Source organism: Olea europaea, chromosome 12 (assembly GCF_002742605.1).
Source record: "Olea europaea var. sylvestris chromosome 12, O_europaea_v1, whole genome shotgun sequence".
Classification (NCBI taxonomy): Eukaryota; Viridiplantae; Streptophyta; class Magnoliopsida; order Lamiales; family Oleaceae; genus Olea; species Olea europaea.
The window spans coordinates 10,031,592-10,047,401 of NC_036248.1; the positions used below are offsets into that span (position 1 = coordinate 10,031,592).

The following is a 15,810-nucleotide window of genomic DNA, read 5'->3' on the forward strand; positions in this document are numbered from 1 at the left end:
TTGTCTCAATTAAGGAAATATTTGTGATTCACGTTCCATCTTTGTGGAACCTCCAGCATCACAAGTGGATTAAAAGGATAGATAAGGTCCACGGTCATAACGATGAAACCAGATAACTTATCCAAGGCCTTTGAAATTGCCTGCCTTCAAGAATCAACCATCCTAGCCATTAACGGATTCCAAATACCCAAAAACTTTTCACTAAACCATAACAAATGGAATTCCCACCCCTCAAAACCTCCTGATGAAACAAAACCAAATGACCCATAGCCAAAAGTCAATAAATCACCAAACAATTACAAGACCATCACACCCACTGACTTCCAAACCAAAAGAAACCTGGGACATTGTTACAAATTTGATGAGAAATATGCCATAGCCCATACGGCATAGGTCCCAGAATTTTATGTTGATAGATGAAGATGAGGAGAGTGGGCCAAAGGAGGACAAAGAGTTCGAATCAGAAGGTGAACAAGAGGGTGATGAGATAATGAAGATCTCTATTAGTGCCTTGACTGGAAGTTTAAAGCATAAGACAATAAGAGTCCTTGGAATAATCAAGGGAAGGAAGATCTCTATCTTGATAGACAAGGGGAGTACTCACAGCTTTATAGATGAGAGGCTAGTTAGAAAACTGGATTATGCTACTAAAGAAACCAGAACCATGACAGTTAAAGTGGCCAATGGTGACAAACTGGAGAGTAAAGCTATGCCAGCTAGTTAGAAAACTGGGTTATGCTACTAAAGAAACCAGAACCATGACAGTTAAAGTGGCCAATGGTGACAAACTGGAGAGTAAAGCTATGCCAGCTAGTTAGAAAACTGGGTTATGCTACTAAAGAAACCAGAACCATGACAGTTAAAGTGGCCAATGGTGACAAACTGGAGAGTAAAGCTATGCCATACGGAGGTCACATGATTGGAAATTCCGGTACAATCTAATGACTCTTCAACTTGGGGGCATTGACATAGGATTAGGATATGTCAGGTTCAAGTACAGCCACGAGGAAGTAGAGTTGATGAATGAGCACCACAACATTTGCAACACTCCAAATTTGGGTTAGATTTGGAAGTATTGTCATTTATTTTCTCTAAAAATCATAAATACGAAAAAACAATTAGATTTTTCTTTAACATAATAAAATAATTAATGACTTTCACTTACATAAGACAATTAAATTAAATGTTATATTTATTTACAAAAAGAATTCAATATTTAAATTTGATTAATATTGAGTTCGTGTTACCGCAAGTCGTCATCTCAAAATCATCTTGTCTTTGTAATACAAAAATTGGGAGGGATAACGTGAAATGAGCTAATGCTCAGTAAACGAATCCCTTGCATATACTGCATACTTATGAATTATTTTAAAGTAAAAAATATTTTTCACTATGTATCCACTTTTATTTCATTTCTTTAAAAACCTTATTATTAACATCAAGAGCTCACTTGATGTATCGCCTAGCCAATCAGAATAGTTATTCGGAACCTGCTCGAATCTATGGATAGTACTGCAAAGCGATTAACATTAATATAGAACTTACATCATTGATCATTGGAGGGGTGCGTCGGTTTCCCACGCCCTATTTCCCACTCACTCCTTCATGGCATAGACATATACCTTGTAATAAAAACATTTGGGATACATATCTTTCTAAAAACAATCCTTCTCACAATGACATTTTAAAACTCTTTATTTCATGAAATTTCATGCATGCTTATAGCTGAATTGATATGTATAAATGATCATTAAAAGCATTTATGACATAAAATATAATGATCACATAATAATTTTACATAATACCAATTTAGATGACACGTTTACATATTTAACGAAGTAATATATGTAAGAAGACAAGTGGAGGTTTACTTGGAATTTGGAATTCTTTGCTATTCACTTTTGACTACAAGTGGAGATGTCCTTGATCGCCGACATATTCAACATATCAAATGTCCTAGTTCATTTCCATATACTCGAAACTTCAACATACTCAATTTCTATTCTTTTTTTCTTACGATTATTCATTTCTTTTAATCATTTAAAATATCAAATCTTACAATTGCTTTATTAAACTCCAATAAATAATAGTGTATATTGACAAGATTATTCGAAAATAATGTCCAACACAACAATGAAAACAAGGAAATGGAAAGAGCACTGAACGTTTCCTGCCTTGGAAAAATGTGAAAGTTTTACCTTATTTTATAAGTCAAGGTATCCGATCCAAGTTAAGAAACATCAAATCTCAATTTTAGAGCATTCATTTATGGTAATCATACATACAAGAAGGTAAGAAATTCCATTTTGTTTCTATTAACTTTTTCAATAATTAAATGAATGTCTAATTATCAATTCTATTAACAAAATGCATAATGCCGTTTGTACCCGGGCGTGTTACCCGGCCCCACCACCCTCATCACATGGGGCGAGGTCCACATCGGGGCCCACGTGTGGGACCCGACCCCCATGTGAGGGGGGCGGTGGGGCCAGGTAACCGGACGTGTAAACACTCGGGTACGAATAGCGTGGTCCTAATAAAATTGACTTATAGGAAAAAAATGAATGCTTCTGGGATCATTAACTAGATATATGGAATTGACAACTCATGATATCATAACGTATAATTAATTAAATTGATAAAATTATAATTTACTCCAAGCTCTAATATAATTATGTGTATATGATAATTTAGTTTAATAGGCATGTTGATATTCTAGTGGATCCAAGATACATCTCGCTGCAAACATAAATTAATCACAATAATGATAAAATTATCAATTGAACGCTAAATTAAAAGTAAGGAAGCATAAACATCTATCATGGAAATCACGCGGTGTTACAACATTAAGTCAAGGTGATGTCTATCTCATTCTCGGTCACATGACCACCACATTCCACTAAAAGAAGGAGCTCAACCGTTCATAATCGGGCCATATAGATGCCCATTTATCCAGAAGACAAAAATAGGGAATTGGTCAAAGAAATGCTTGATAGTGGAATCATCCAATCCAGCAACAATCCATCATGGAGATTTTGCATAGATTATATGCAACTAAATAACCTAAAAATCAAGGATAAATTTCCCATACCTACTCATTGATGAATTACTAGATGAACGCAATGGGTTAAAGTACTATTCCAAGACCGATGCCCTTTCGTCTCACCAATACACCTACTAACTTTGAAAGCCTTATGAATTAAGTGTTAAAGAATCAACTAAGAAGCTATGTGCTTGTATTTTTTATTTTTTTGATGACATACTAGTATACAGCCCTGGCTTGTCAGCCCATTACTATCATCTACACTGTAAAGATATAACAAAAGCACCAATTGTATGATAAATACTCCAAGTGCAATTTTGGACAGCTTCAGATTAAGTACTTGGACCATGTAATCTGTCAAAAAGGAGTTCCAACTGACCCAAGCAAAGTCGAGGCAATACAACTTTGAAGAGGAAAATCTATAAATACCACCATTTTTGAAGAGTAAAGCATGTAATTCCAATATTTCTCTCTCAAATAGCCAATTTCCCTCTTGCTCCAAGTTTGAGTATCGAACTAGTGAGCTTAGAAGGAGAAGTTCATAATTAGGTAAGAGGATCTATTGATTCGATTATTATCATCAATAAATTGGTGCCGTCCGCAGAAATATTTTTTAACAAAGTACACAACAAAAACTCTATTACAGCTTAGACAGTTTTGAAATCTATAAGATCTGAGATAAATGAGTGCAATAATACGAAAGTTATGACCAAAGGTTGAAATGAAATGATATAGGTATAACATCCCAAATCTAGATAACTAGATCTAGATGTATTATCATTTAATTTCTCTTAAAATCATAAATGCAAAAAGATGACTTAATTTTTTCAACATAATAAACATCAATGACTTGTTATTTTAAAATAGTTTGTGCTTAATAAAAATATAGAACAATTAAATTAAATGTTAATTTAATTTACAAAAAGAATTCAATTTTTTAATTTGATAATACTCAATCCCTGTCACCACAAGTCATATCTCGAATCATCTTGCCTTCATCATTTGAAAAATGAGGAGGGATAAAGTGGATTGAGCTAACGTTCAATAAGCAACATCACGCATATTATGCATGCTTATGATAGGCATATGAATAACTTATAAAAATAAAGTATTTCTCAATATGTATCCTCCTTTTCTTCAATTTTTTTTTTTTTTTAAACTTAACATTAATATTGTGAACTCACTTGATATATTGCCAACCAATCAGAATGCAATGGATAATTATTATTTGGAACCTGATTTGTCCTACCAATATATAGCAAAGGGATTAATATTAACATTATCATTGAACATTGATAGGGTCCACGGGACCCTCACACATTTCATGATATAGACATCCACCTTGGTAATAAAATATTTGGGATGCATATCTTTTTGAAATAGTCATTGACTCATTGATATTTGGAAATTTTTTTCTTGAAACTTCATATATGCTTATGAATACATTGACAAGTATGAGTATGTTATAAGAAACATTTATGACATAAAAAGTAATGATCAAATATCATGTTCATGTAAAGAACAATTTAAGTATTATGTTTATACATTTAACCATATGACTTACCCATGAAAATAAAGAAAAGCAGCTCCAGTCCCATATTCATCTAAATTATTTTCCACCATATCAGTTGAATCGTCCTTTGATTTACTCTTGTTGTCAAATACCATCACCTGTTTAAACAAGAACAAAAACATACTGACGAATTTTTTGTATCATTAAACAAATTCAATAGCTAATTACATTTCTTATATCTCTAAACATGATATGACAGGCACACAAAAACCTAGAATGCTCAAACTGATGCAGGAGGATTCGAGTCAAGTGATGCTGATTTGTCAGATTGCATGATGATGGCGCTGAGATACCATGAGATGGCGGATCGGCGCAAAGATGGAAAGTAAATCACCATTATTTCCTTAATTGGGAGATTTTGACGCGTCTTTGGTAATTTGGCCATAACTTTGGCTACGGTTATCGGAATCGTTATTATGACCCCAATTCGGAAAGCTCTCTTCGGCGCGCACGTCGTGGCCACCAGCTTTGCTCGGTGGACGTCAATTTCAAGCCCAAAATCCACTGTTTTCCTTTCCAAAATTCAATTTTAAGTTATTTTTTACTATTTATGGTAATATTTAGTTTCCTTTTTTCTATATGTTAGAGAACTCGAATTAAGCCAAATTTTTGGCAACTTACTTCTTTTACTTAATATTTTATTTTGGTATAATTTCGGGATTTTGCCATTTTTGGTAATTTTTCAATAATTTCGTATTTCGCAGCTATTTAACCCGGCTTGTGGGTTCGTTTTCAGCATTCTGCATTATTAATAATATTGAGTTGAATTCAGAGTATTTTCTCTGTTTTTTTTTGGGCGTTTTCTATCATTCTTTTCTTGCGAATCATCTGCTACAACAAGCCAATAGGATAATCATTATCCTATCCGGCGTCAAACCATAACGATAACAATAGTTACAAAGCCATTACAGTACTATAAAGTGCCCACTACCCTCTTCGAATCTTCCTTTTTGTATGTTCCATGAGCCGGTGAAAACTTGAGGATTAGGGCAGCTAAAATTATTCAGCTCACCTACGACAAATTTCTATTGTTCCTTTTTACTAAATTTCAGATATTCAACAACTAATTTTTCAAGTGAACCCAACCCAAAAAGTACGAGAAATATTTCATCAATCTACCAATAAAATTTCCAGGAAAATCCAGGTCAATTAGTTGTCCCTGAACTTAACAAAACCAATAAAGATTAGTCCTTTTTACCAAAAAAAAAAAAAAAAAAAAAAAAAAAAAAAAAAGAAGAACGCTTATTAAAAGAGTAACCATAGTAAAAGGAACCTCATCAATTTGAAAAATGGTGGCAGCACGAGCGATCTGACCAGCCAACTGTTGGGGGAAAAAAAAGTGAACATAAGCAGATATTGATGAACAAAAATTTTCAGCTAGAACCTAAAAACAAAAAAAATCATCGCAAGTTGTTATATCATATATGATAATTCAAAACAATGTACAAAACCAACATCAAAGTAAAAAACTGAAAACTCTTTATTTATTCTATTTACATATTGACTCTTTTCGTAACATTCTCAAATTATAAAAACAGTTAACATGCAAAAATTCTTTTCATTGAAATCATGCACTTTGTTATCTCATATCTCAGCTAAATGCAAACCTCACCACGAGAAACCTTTAGAATAATGAATTCAAATTTTTTTAAGTATTTTCATTACGCTGTCCAATTATCAAACACTGAACAGACAGGAAATCTCCTTTCTTGGAAAAACACCTTTAGTTTTCTCTTACAGTAGAAAAGCCAAAACCTCTCGATTATTTGATTCAAAATTTCATCTTCTTCATATATAAGCCCAATCAATAAACAAATACATAAATATATAGACACAAAAGCCTTTCCATTTCTCAAAAAAAAGCTCAGTTTTCACAGCGTGGGCAAACAGAAAGTACCCGAGTCGCGAGTTCACAGGACAAAATGTTGAGGATAATGGAGCCAGGAACAACAGTGTTTAAGGGGGGCATCTCATTATCTGGCGATACAATGTCGTTTTCCCATCGTTTCTCTTTTTCTCTATGTTTCTTCCTTTTTGGCTGATTCTCGTAAGAGTCAGAATCTCCATTTGCTATGGATACATCATTCTGTGCTTCATCATTGATTTCTTCTTTAATTTCTCTCCTTAATGGTTAAGGAAAGCTCCAGGTATATTAATCAAGAGATGCAATTTGAGGGAAAGCGAAAATGAAAGGAACAGGAAAGGGTTAATCTGCTTAAGGAAACTGGATAATGAACAGTAATGGAAAACGGCGTAGTCTCATGTACAAATGGGTGGTGAACAGTAGAGAACCAGTTTTGAACAGTTAACCAAGTGTGAAAAGGGGCGTGGCAAAAAGGATTAGTGAACCCAAAGCCCCTCTTTTAAGGAAGAAAGAGATGAGAAGAGGCGAGAAGACATGGGCCTTCAGCAATTGTTTGCTTAATTGAGTATACGTCTATTTTCTTTGAAACTGTTTGCAGGTTGGAATTTTTTTAATTTTTTATCAACTTGATTTTCATAACTTCAACTACCCTTTCGAGAAAGAACCCCGCTATTCGTACAAAAGAGTTTGACAAAATTAGTTGACAAATACTCACAATATGGAGGGCCCCTTTTTTAAAAAAAAAAAATTTATTCACGCGAGTCTCATGGTAATGCGAGTATCTGTCAACAAGCATGTCAACTATTTTTCTGTACAAATGGTTTTTTCCTTCGAGAAATATGATCTATTACCTCTGCAACAAGTTGATTTTTACCATTTTATGTGGTTGCACTATCAATCATCAACAACAATCTCAACCCAATTGTCTTATTTGAACTAATGTTTCAGGAAAGCTTGTAAAAAAACAAATTCATGTTTATTCATGAAATCCCTAAAAAATCGAGATTGCGTTGTTCATAAATGTGATGATAAAGAGCAAGCTTTTTTGTTAGGAGATTAGAAGTGAAAATAGGATTAAAGACTTAAAACATGGCAGAATATGTGTGTTAATCTCGAATTCCTTAAGTAACTAATTTTAAGCTTGATTGTAGCTTTTCCAAAATAAAATATCGAGCCAATATGTTGTAGAATTAAATGAACAACAATTGAACAGAACTAGTACATACTTCATTCCACTCAATTTTGAAAGGAATAATTTAAATGACAAGCAGAAAATGAAATATGTCCTTGGAAATCAAATGTACCACAATGGAGGTGAAAGATTACTACGAGATTCTCCTGCATACTTTAATTGAGTGGTTCTGTCTTCTATGTTAAATATTCCCGTGTCGTGGCCACCTCCGCCTGGTTCATCGAAATAGAGCTCAACGTTATCATCTGTAAAGTATATGCAATTTGGCTTGATAGATTCTGACGAGGCAATTGATGTAGATACATTACTACCTAAGAACAATGCTTGATCTCGTAAACTAGTCAATTGAGTTAATCTATGTGCATAATTCCTCCCCTCCTCATGACATTCATCCAGCCTCCAAACCAAAAAGCCAGTTGTATAGTATCCAGCTTCCTCCTCTTCGTTGACACTGTCTTTGACATCCTCCACCTCATCAACATTATCATTACCATCAACATCACCCATGTCCTCCTCAATATCATCACCCTTCTCCTCGTTGTCAACATCATCTTCTTCTACATCATCATCATCACCCTCTTCCTCATTGTCAACATCATCATCGAAATCAATTGAAATACCCTTTCGGAAACTTCCATCAAGTAGAAGATGTCCTGATGATTCGACTAGATACTTCTGATATGTATCATTCGTTTTAGTTGGAGCAAGGGCGATAACTGTTGCTTATGGGCCATTGACATCATCAAAGTTACAAACAACTACGACTCCATGAACATCTACGGCATAAAATTTGCCATTGTAGAAAATAATATCTAGATAAACACAAGATTGGAAGGAGATATTAGTCTAAACAGTATCTCCTAATTTTGTAAAAGCCAATATAGCAAATTCTCCATAAATAGCAACCATAGTACTATCCTCATTATAATCATGTAACTTTTCTCCTTAAGAGGATTTGAGGACATCACTATTTTCGAAACAAAGCCATCCCAAACCTCTTGTGGCTTGAATTTCTCATTATATTCATACTGATCAGGGAAGGTCAGCATAGGAGGTAGGCAAATTTGTTGTCTGGAGAAGGGATGCAATAAATTGATTTGCAAATCAATGCCAATTGTCCACAACCATCCGTAATGTGCTCCTGTGCACTTCCTGCCCTTCACTTCTGGCAACTGGAGTAAGTATGTCTTAGAGGTTAATAAGTTTAGAAAACAACGAATAGATGCATCTTGATCATCTCGATTCTCTTGATCTTCCGTATCTATTTTTTTCAGCAAGCATTATACCGGGATATCTAGTAGGCAATGAAGGTTTCTTCTTCAATATTGAAGTCACTGATTGCCATGATTTACAAACAGCAATAAAGGAAGTAAAGTCCTCTATTACAGTTAAACATTGTGCGATAACAACCAAAATGTCCATTGGAAGATCCGTCCAATCTGCCATGTTCAGCTATCAACTGCAGCCCGTAAATTCAAGATGAAAATAATGAAATAAGTGAAATAGGAAAAAAGATGACTTTTTTAATCAGTCCCACAACAAAAATATTTACTTACGAAGAAAATTAAGTGTGTCAGTGCAGCAACGAGCATTCATATTTCCGCCTTATTTTTTTTCCTTCATTCTTTGAGCTATATTAAAGCAAAAGTGAATTTTCTTTACAATAATTCAGAAATACTGTTTTATTGGATTAGTTAGAATTATCAATTAATTAATTATGAAATACTTTCGTGTAAAATGATTGAAAAGTATGTTAGAATATTTAATAAAAGATTAACATCGATCAATATATAATATATCTGTGCTTCCTTCCCGGCATAATCCAGCATAAAAGATTTACACTGCGAGCCACATAACTTGAGTAATTACAATCCGTTGAATCCATGTAACGGCACAAACTCAAACTAGAAAGAAAGGATATCTACAAACAGAGAGAACTTAAATGAGCAAATAAGTATTAATATTGAGAAATTGAGAACAAAATACTACTGTAAGAATAAAGGAAAAAGAGTTGGCTGAATTTTTTCAGTGTCATTGTGTGAAGGTAACATGTAGTTCAATGAAAATTGAAAATACATGCTACTATGACCATATTTCAGTAAAACGGTTCATCCGTTATCCGTAAATTCACTTTCTAGGTAAGATGAAACAACTTTTTACAGAAAAGGGCACACAAAAAAAGAGCATCCAGGGTTCAGCCTTTCATCAGATTTCATCACAATCAAAGAAATAAAAATCAAAGTACTTCTACCAATTACAATTAAATTTTTATATAAAATATAGCTATCTGTATAAATTAAATTTAAAAACATGAACATAGAATTGAAATTGACAAGTACCTTTGCAGAGAGATTTGCCGAGCAGGGAAGTATAGGGATCCGAGAAATTTGAGCTGATTGTAGAATTATGGCTATATTTATAAGAATAATATTCTATTTATACCAAATAGCATTACTCTATTTATAATTGGGGTTGAAGAATTAAGATTTTTATGAATGTTTGTCGGTGTAGGTTTCCTAATTTAAGCCGCCGTTAGGTTTTATGTTTGGAGGAAGCTGTTTTGCTCGCAGTACCATGAGGACAAGAACAGTTCAATCTTTTTCTCTTTTTCCCGATAGGATACAGTTGATGTATTTGAATTGTCTATACGCACAAAAGGTTTAAGAATACAAAATCAAGTGGTTTAATGTGTAACATTTAATAAACTCAATTTAAGCCCCCTTTTGGCCACCATTATTTCAATTTTAATTTTTGAAATAGTATTTTTTTTTTTTTTTTAAGAATGCGTAATTGAAATAGAAGAAAAAAATTTCGATCTACATATAATATTATTTTATGTAAAATTATATGATTGAAAATAGAATAGAAAATTATACTGTGAAATAATGGGGCCAAATGGAGGCTAAATGTGCAAATAAAAGTATAAATACTCAAGAAATTGTTTGAGAAAAAATACTACGATAAGGATAAAAGAACGTGTTGGCTGAAACTTTTTACGAAATAAGTTGTATTTCACAGAAAATCTCTGCATCAACATAATACTTAATCTTTAGACTTGAACCCTGTTGACTTTTATTTTTCATTTTCACGTTCATTTTCACGTGTTTCCTCACTTTATTTTCTGTTAGTTATTTAGGTGAGCTGTCATCTTTTTATTGGCTTTGTCTTGTGCTTTGTCTTGTATATATTCTGGTTTGTAATACATTTTGCTTAGGAAGATAATAGAGAAATTCGGCAGATCCATTTTATTGCACATATCACTTCACTTCTTCTTCCAGCTTCAATCATGGTATCAGAGCCTTATATCGTCTCGCACACATAAAGTTTTGAAGTGATAAATATATCAAAAAAAGGATGGCAAACAACAACGATCAAAATAATGATCTACAAAATCCTCCGCCAGTTGAATAAGGAGCAGCAGCAAAGGAGTATTCCAATGGAGTTCCATTGGATTTGCAGAGTTCGGATCATCCAGGAATGATCCTTGTGACTTTACAATTGACAGGAAAAAATTATCTCAGCTGGAGCAGGTCCATTAAAATAGCATTAGGTGCAAAATTGAAGTTGGGATTCATAAACGGGAAATGTGAGAAACCAGATAATGAATCTCAAAATTTTGATCAATGGAATAGGGTAGACTGTATGGTTAGATCTTGGATCTTAAATTCAATCTCGAAGGAAATTGTGGAGGCATTTATTTTCACGACATCAGCCAAGGATTTATGGGATGAATTAAACGAGAGATATGGTGAATGCAATGGGCCATTACTTTACGAGTTGCAGAGAGAGATCAGTAGTATGACACAAGGATCAATGACGGTGGAGAAATATTTCACCAATCTTAAAAAATTATGGGATGAAATAGCATGTCTTATGCCATCACCGGTCTGTACATGTGGAGCTGCGAAGGAAGTCTCTGATTCAGCTTCTTTCAACAAACTTATGCAATTTTTGATGGGGCTGAATGATACATACGACAATGTCAGAAATCAAGTTCTTGAGATGGAGCCTTTACCCTCAGTGAATAGAGCCTATTCTATGGTTCTAAGAGTGGAAAAACAAAGAGAAGTGCATATGTTGTATCCTGAAACCAATGATAACACTGCGATGATGATTAGAAGAGTTACTACTAGGAATGATGGACGTGGAAGAAATGGATCTGGGAGAGGAAATTGGACAGGTAGATCTGCTTTTGGTAGAGGAAACCATGCTGTAGGAAGGGGAATTAACAGAAGATATGGCAATTTTGATAAGGAGCTGATGTACTGTGACCACTGCGGTATGAGTGGACATTCAAAGGAAGGATGTTTCAGAATTATTGGCTTTCCGGATTGGTACAAAAAAGATCAAAAACCAAAGGATCCTAGCTGGAGAAATGCTTCAAATAATGTGATGAAAATAGATAATTCACCACTTGATTTTGATAATGATTTTGCTGCTGTGACTACAAAGGATACATCATCCTCTTCCGATATTGCTGCCATTGTTCAGCAAGAACTGATGAAAATACTGAAAGGAAAGAAGCTTAATGATAATGAAGATCAAGTGAATTTTGCACATCTCAGTGATTATTCTGGTACGCACACTCAACACTTTGTTTTTACTTCACTTGATGAACTGAAATATGATACTTGGATTATTGACACTAGTGCTAGCAATCACATATGCACAAATTCATCACAAATGACCGACTTAAAACCAGTCACACAGCCTAGGGAAATATAGCCAAACAGCCTAAATAAAAGGAAGGTTTTTGAAAATAGACTAAGAAATGAAAACATTTGAAAAATAGTTTTCAAACAACCATATTTCCAAAAATATCCCTTATAGAAAAAATTGTAACCAAAGTCACTATAATGTATAAAAATCTTCAAATAGGTCCTCAAGAAAATATAGACCAAAAATCTTTAATTAATTTAAATCCAAATATTATAGAAAATTTTATTGACCTAAGAAATGCTACAGAAAATGAATTAAAATATTTAAAAGAAGAACTGAAAGGATTTTTTACAGAATATTTAGATCCAAAATTAAGAAATAAAAACATTTCTATAGATAATAATACAATCAAAACAGAAAATGATATATATAAACTAATTCTTAATCTGAGAAGAAGAATCAAAGAATTAAATAAAATCATTAAAGAAAAAGTATTAATAAAAAATAGTGAATTTTATAAATTTTATTGCGATATTTTAAATACTTATGAAGATTTTAATTGGCTTAAAAATAATAACCCCTCCGCTGCACACTCTGGTAAAATGGTATCAGAGCCAGATTACGAATCAAAAATTATGATGAATATAGTAGATGAAGAAAATATAATTGAAGAATTTTTGAAAAAAGTTGAAAAACATAAAAAACCTAATTATCCTTATTTACCTAAAAATACCACAAATGAAAATTTTGGGGATATACATAAAAGATTAGAGAATCTAGGACATAATCTACAAATAGAAAATGCCTTATTAGATAAAAACCTTAGAGGAAAAGATAGGATTATAATTAATCCGCCCCAAGATTTTAGAATAACACAAAATAAAGGAAAAAAGCATGAAGAAAAACAATATATGATTACAGATGTAGAAGAAATAGAACAGAAATTCTTAGAATCTACAGGTGAAGAGTATGAAGAATATAAAAAATAGTTAGAAGAATTAACAAAAAAAATGGAAAATATAAAGATGAATACTAATCCATCTTCAAATCAAACTATAAAAGTAGAATTTAGTAGTGACATAGAACCAATTGAATATTTTGAAAATTTAAGCAGTGAATGTAGTAGCATTTTTGAATTAGACACATCCTCATCAGAAGAAGATTATGATGAGATAGTATATATGAATCAGGAGATAGAACAATCAGAAATAAAAATTGAAACAACTGAAGAAGTCGAAGATTCTATAGAATGTATTAATCAGGAAATTACTTTTGATATTAAAAAATATGCAGGAATCACTAAAAAGATATTAGATTTACAAGAAAAAGATGTATTCCATCAAGGATTCTTAGGAATTTTACCAAGAGTAAATAAAACAATTGTAAGTATGAACTATAAAGAAATGTCTATCAATATAGAAGATACTATAGGAAAGGCAAGAATTCCTATAATTACAAAAGAATGGGTAAAACAAAAATTATCCAAAATCCCAGAAAATATAAGAAATAAATTGAAATGTATTGAATTAGGAGGAGTCCAGATAATGGTAAAAGGATTCTTTAGAGAAGGCATGAATATACCAATAGAAATCTACTGTATGGACAATAGAATCTTACAAGATCCTATAGATGCTCTATTAGGAACAGTTGTAGGAAACTTAGTCTATCAGAAGATAATATTTACAGTGAAACCAAATTATGCAATATCTTTAAATGATGAAAATATTGACCAAAGTTTCAATCTATACTATAGAATTGGAAATCTGAAAATGTTACGAAAAAGTAAGGCTATTAGTATAAGCATAAAATCAATTTTTGCTTTTAGTACTAGCCATCATAATAATCTAAGAAAGATAACTGATAATATTATCATACATAAATATTTTGAGGAATTAGCACAATATATACCTCCTAGAAAATACCAAGAACATGAAGTAACGATACCAGAACAAATAATGCTTGATTTTCATAAACAAGCAAAAGAAATTAATTTTGAAGGAAAACTAATAAGAAGAAATAGTGTTAGCTTAGAAGGAGATAATCTTATTACAAGATTTCCCTCTAGACAAGCTCTAGGATAGGCAGACTTAAGAATTTAAGTATTGCTGAATCATCAAGTTCACAATATTACATTAAGACAAGATATGTAAACCAAGAAGGGTTTAAAAAGAATCTTCTTGTCCTTATAGATACTAGAGCAGATAAAAGCCATGTAAATGCCAAATTTGTTAATCATTTAATAGAATTTGAAATACCAGAATCATATATATTTAAGGATTATTTGGGAAATAATCTTAAAATAAGAAAATATGTTAAATTCCCTCTTATACTTATAGGAGAGGATCAGAAAGAATATATTAAAGAAATAATTTTATACAAAGATGAGTTATATGGAGTAGATCGTTCACCTATTCTATTAGGAATGAACTTTCTTGAAAAATATAGTCCATATAAAATCTGTCAAGGATATTTGAAAATAACAGTTGACGATAATCCAATTATCATTCCAAGAATAGATGAAAATATGAAATCATTGTTATTATGGAAAGAGTAATAAGTACTAATCCCATGAGTCCATATATTGAAATTACACTCAATATAAAAAACTACTGTAGGATTAAATTACATGCTTACTTAGATACAGGAAGTACAATAAATTTATGCTTACCAAATGTGCTACCATCTGAATACTGGAAATACAATTCAAAGAAGATAGTCACTGCTACAACAGCAGGAGGAAATAAGGTAATATATAGCAAGTATGCTACGCAAGTACCTTTTCTAATTTCCCTTAGAGAAGTACTTGTTGATACAATATATATGTCAACCACAATAGGATGTGATATTTTATTAGGACAAAATTTCCTATTAAAATATTCACTATTTACACAATATATTGATAAGTATATGTTCACAACACCATGTGCACATAAAATATTCACACCAAAAAATTATAAAGTTGTTACAATTGCATATAGAGATATAAACCATCAGAGTTCTTCAACCCAACGTGGTGGATGTTGGAGTACAGAAAAATTTAAACCAATTACAGTTTTAAAAATGACAACAGAAAATAGGTTGGAAAAATTGAAAAAAGAAATTTCTGAAACATATTCTGAAAATCCATTAGAAAAATGGAATACAAACAAAGTAAAGGCAAAAATAGAATGAATCAATCCAGATACTATTGTAAGAGTCAAACCTATGAAATACAGTGTTGATGATCAAAAAGAATTTAAAAATCAGATAAAAGAATTGCTAGAAGCCAGATTGATTAGGCCTAGTAAAAGCCCATATAGCAGCCCAGCCTTTATGGTTAGAAAACATAGTGAGATAAAAAGAGGAAAATCCAGAATGGTGATAAACTACAAGAAATTAAATGAAGTTACTAAATTTGATGGATACTACTTGCCAAATAAAGACACACTTATTAAACAAGTACAAAACAAAAAGATATTTTCAAAATTTGATTATAAGTC

At 32.3% G+C, this 15,810-nt stretch overlaps 2 protein-coding genes across 3 annotated transcripts; both read right to left on the reverse strand.

Annotated features, from left to right (window-relative positions):
- Positions 1-4,533: 4,533 nt before the first annotated feature.
- On the reverse strand, positions 4,534-7,006 carry LOC111406958 (putative methyltransferase B0361.6). Its single transcript, XM_023036308.1, has 3 exons — positions 6,514-7,006; positions 5,890-5,937; positions 4,534-4,714 (listed from the first exon to the last, which is right to left on the reverse strand). Exons 1-3 carry the CDS (start codon positions 6,583-6,585, stop codon positions 4,604-4,606), a joined length of 231 nt encoding a protein of 76 aa, XP_022892076.1. The 5' UTR covers positions 6,586-7,006; the 3' UTR covers positions 4,534-4,603.
- A 645-nt stretch (positions 7,007-7,651) lies between these two features.
- On the reverse strand, positions 7,652-10,285 carry LOC111405557. 2 transcript variants are annotated; one of them, XR_002704816.1, is made up of 2 exons: positions 10,012-10,285; positions 7,652-9,593 (listed from the first exon to the last, which is right to left on the reverse strand). XR_002704816.1 is itself a non-coding variant. In XM_023034504.1 (2 exons), exon 2 carries the CDS (start codon positions 8,177-8,179, stop codon positions 7,775-7,777), a length of 405 nt encoding a protein of 134 aa, XP_022890272.1. In that variant the 5' UTR covers positions 8,180-9,131; positions 10,012-10,282; the 3' UTR covers positions 7,652-7,774. The 2 variants fall into 2 exon arrangements, 1 of the variants encoding a protein (XP_022890272.1); XM_023034504.1 differs by having other exon boundaries at positions 7,652-9,131; positions 10,012-10,282.
- Positions 10,286-15,810: the final 5,525 nt, after the last annotated feature.

Coding starts and splice junctions, on each gene's coding strand:
- LOC111406958 (XM_023036308.1), bottom strand. CDS start 6,585: ATGCCCCCCTTAAACACTGTTGTTCCTGGCTCCATTATCCTCAACATT. Junction 5,938..6,513: donor CCTGTGAACTCGCGACTCGG/GTACTTTCTGTT, acceptor TTCCCCCAACAG/TTGGCTGGTCAGATCGCTCG. Junction 4,715..5,889: donor CCATTTTTCAAATTGATGAG/GTTCCTTTTACT, acceptor TTGTTTAAACAG/GTGATGGTATTTGACAACAA.
- LOC111405557 (XM_023034504.1), bottom strand. CDS start 8,179: ATGGGTGATGTTGATGGTAATGATAATGTTGATGAGGTGGAGGATGTC.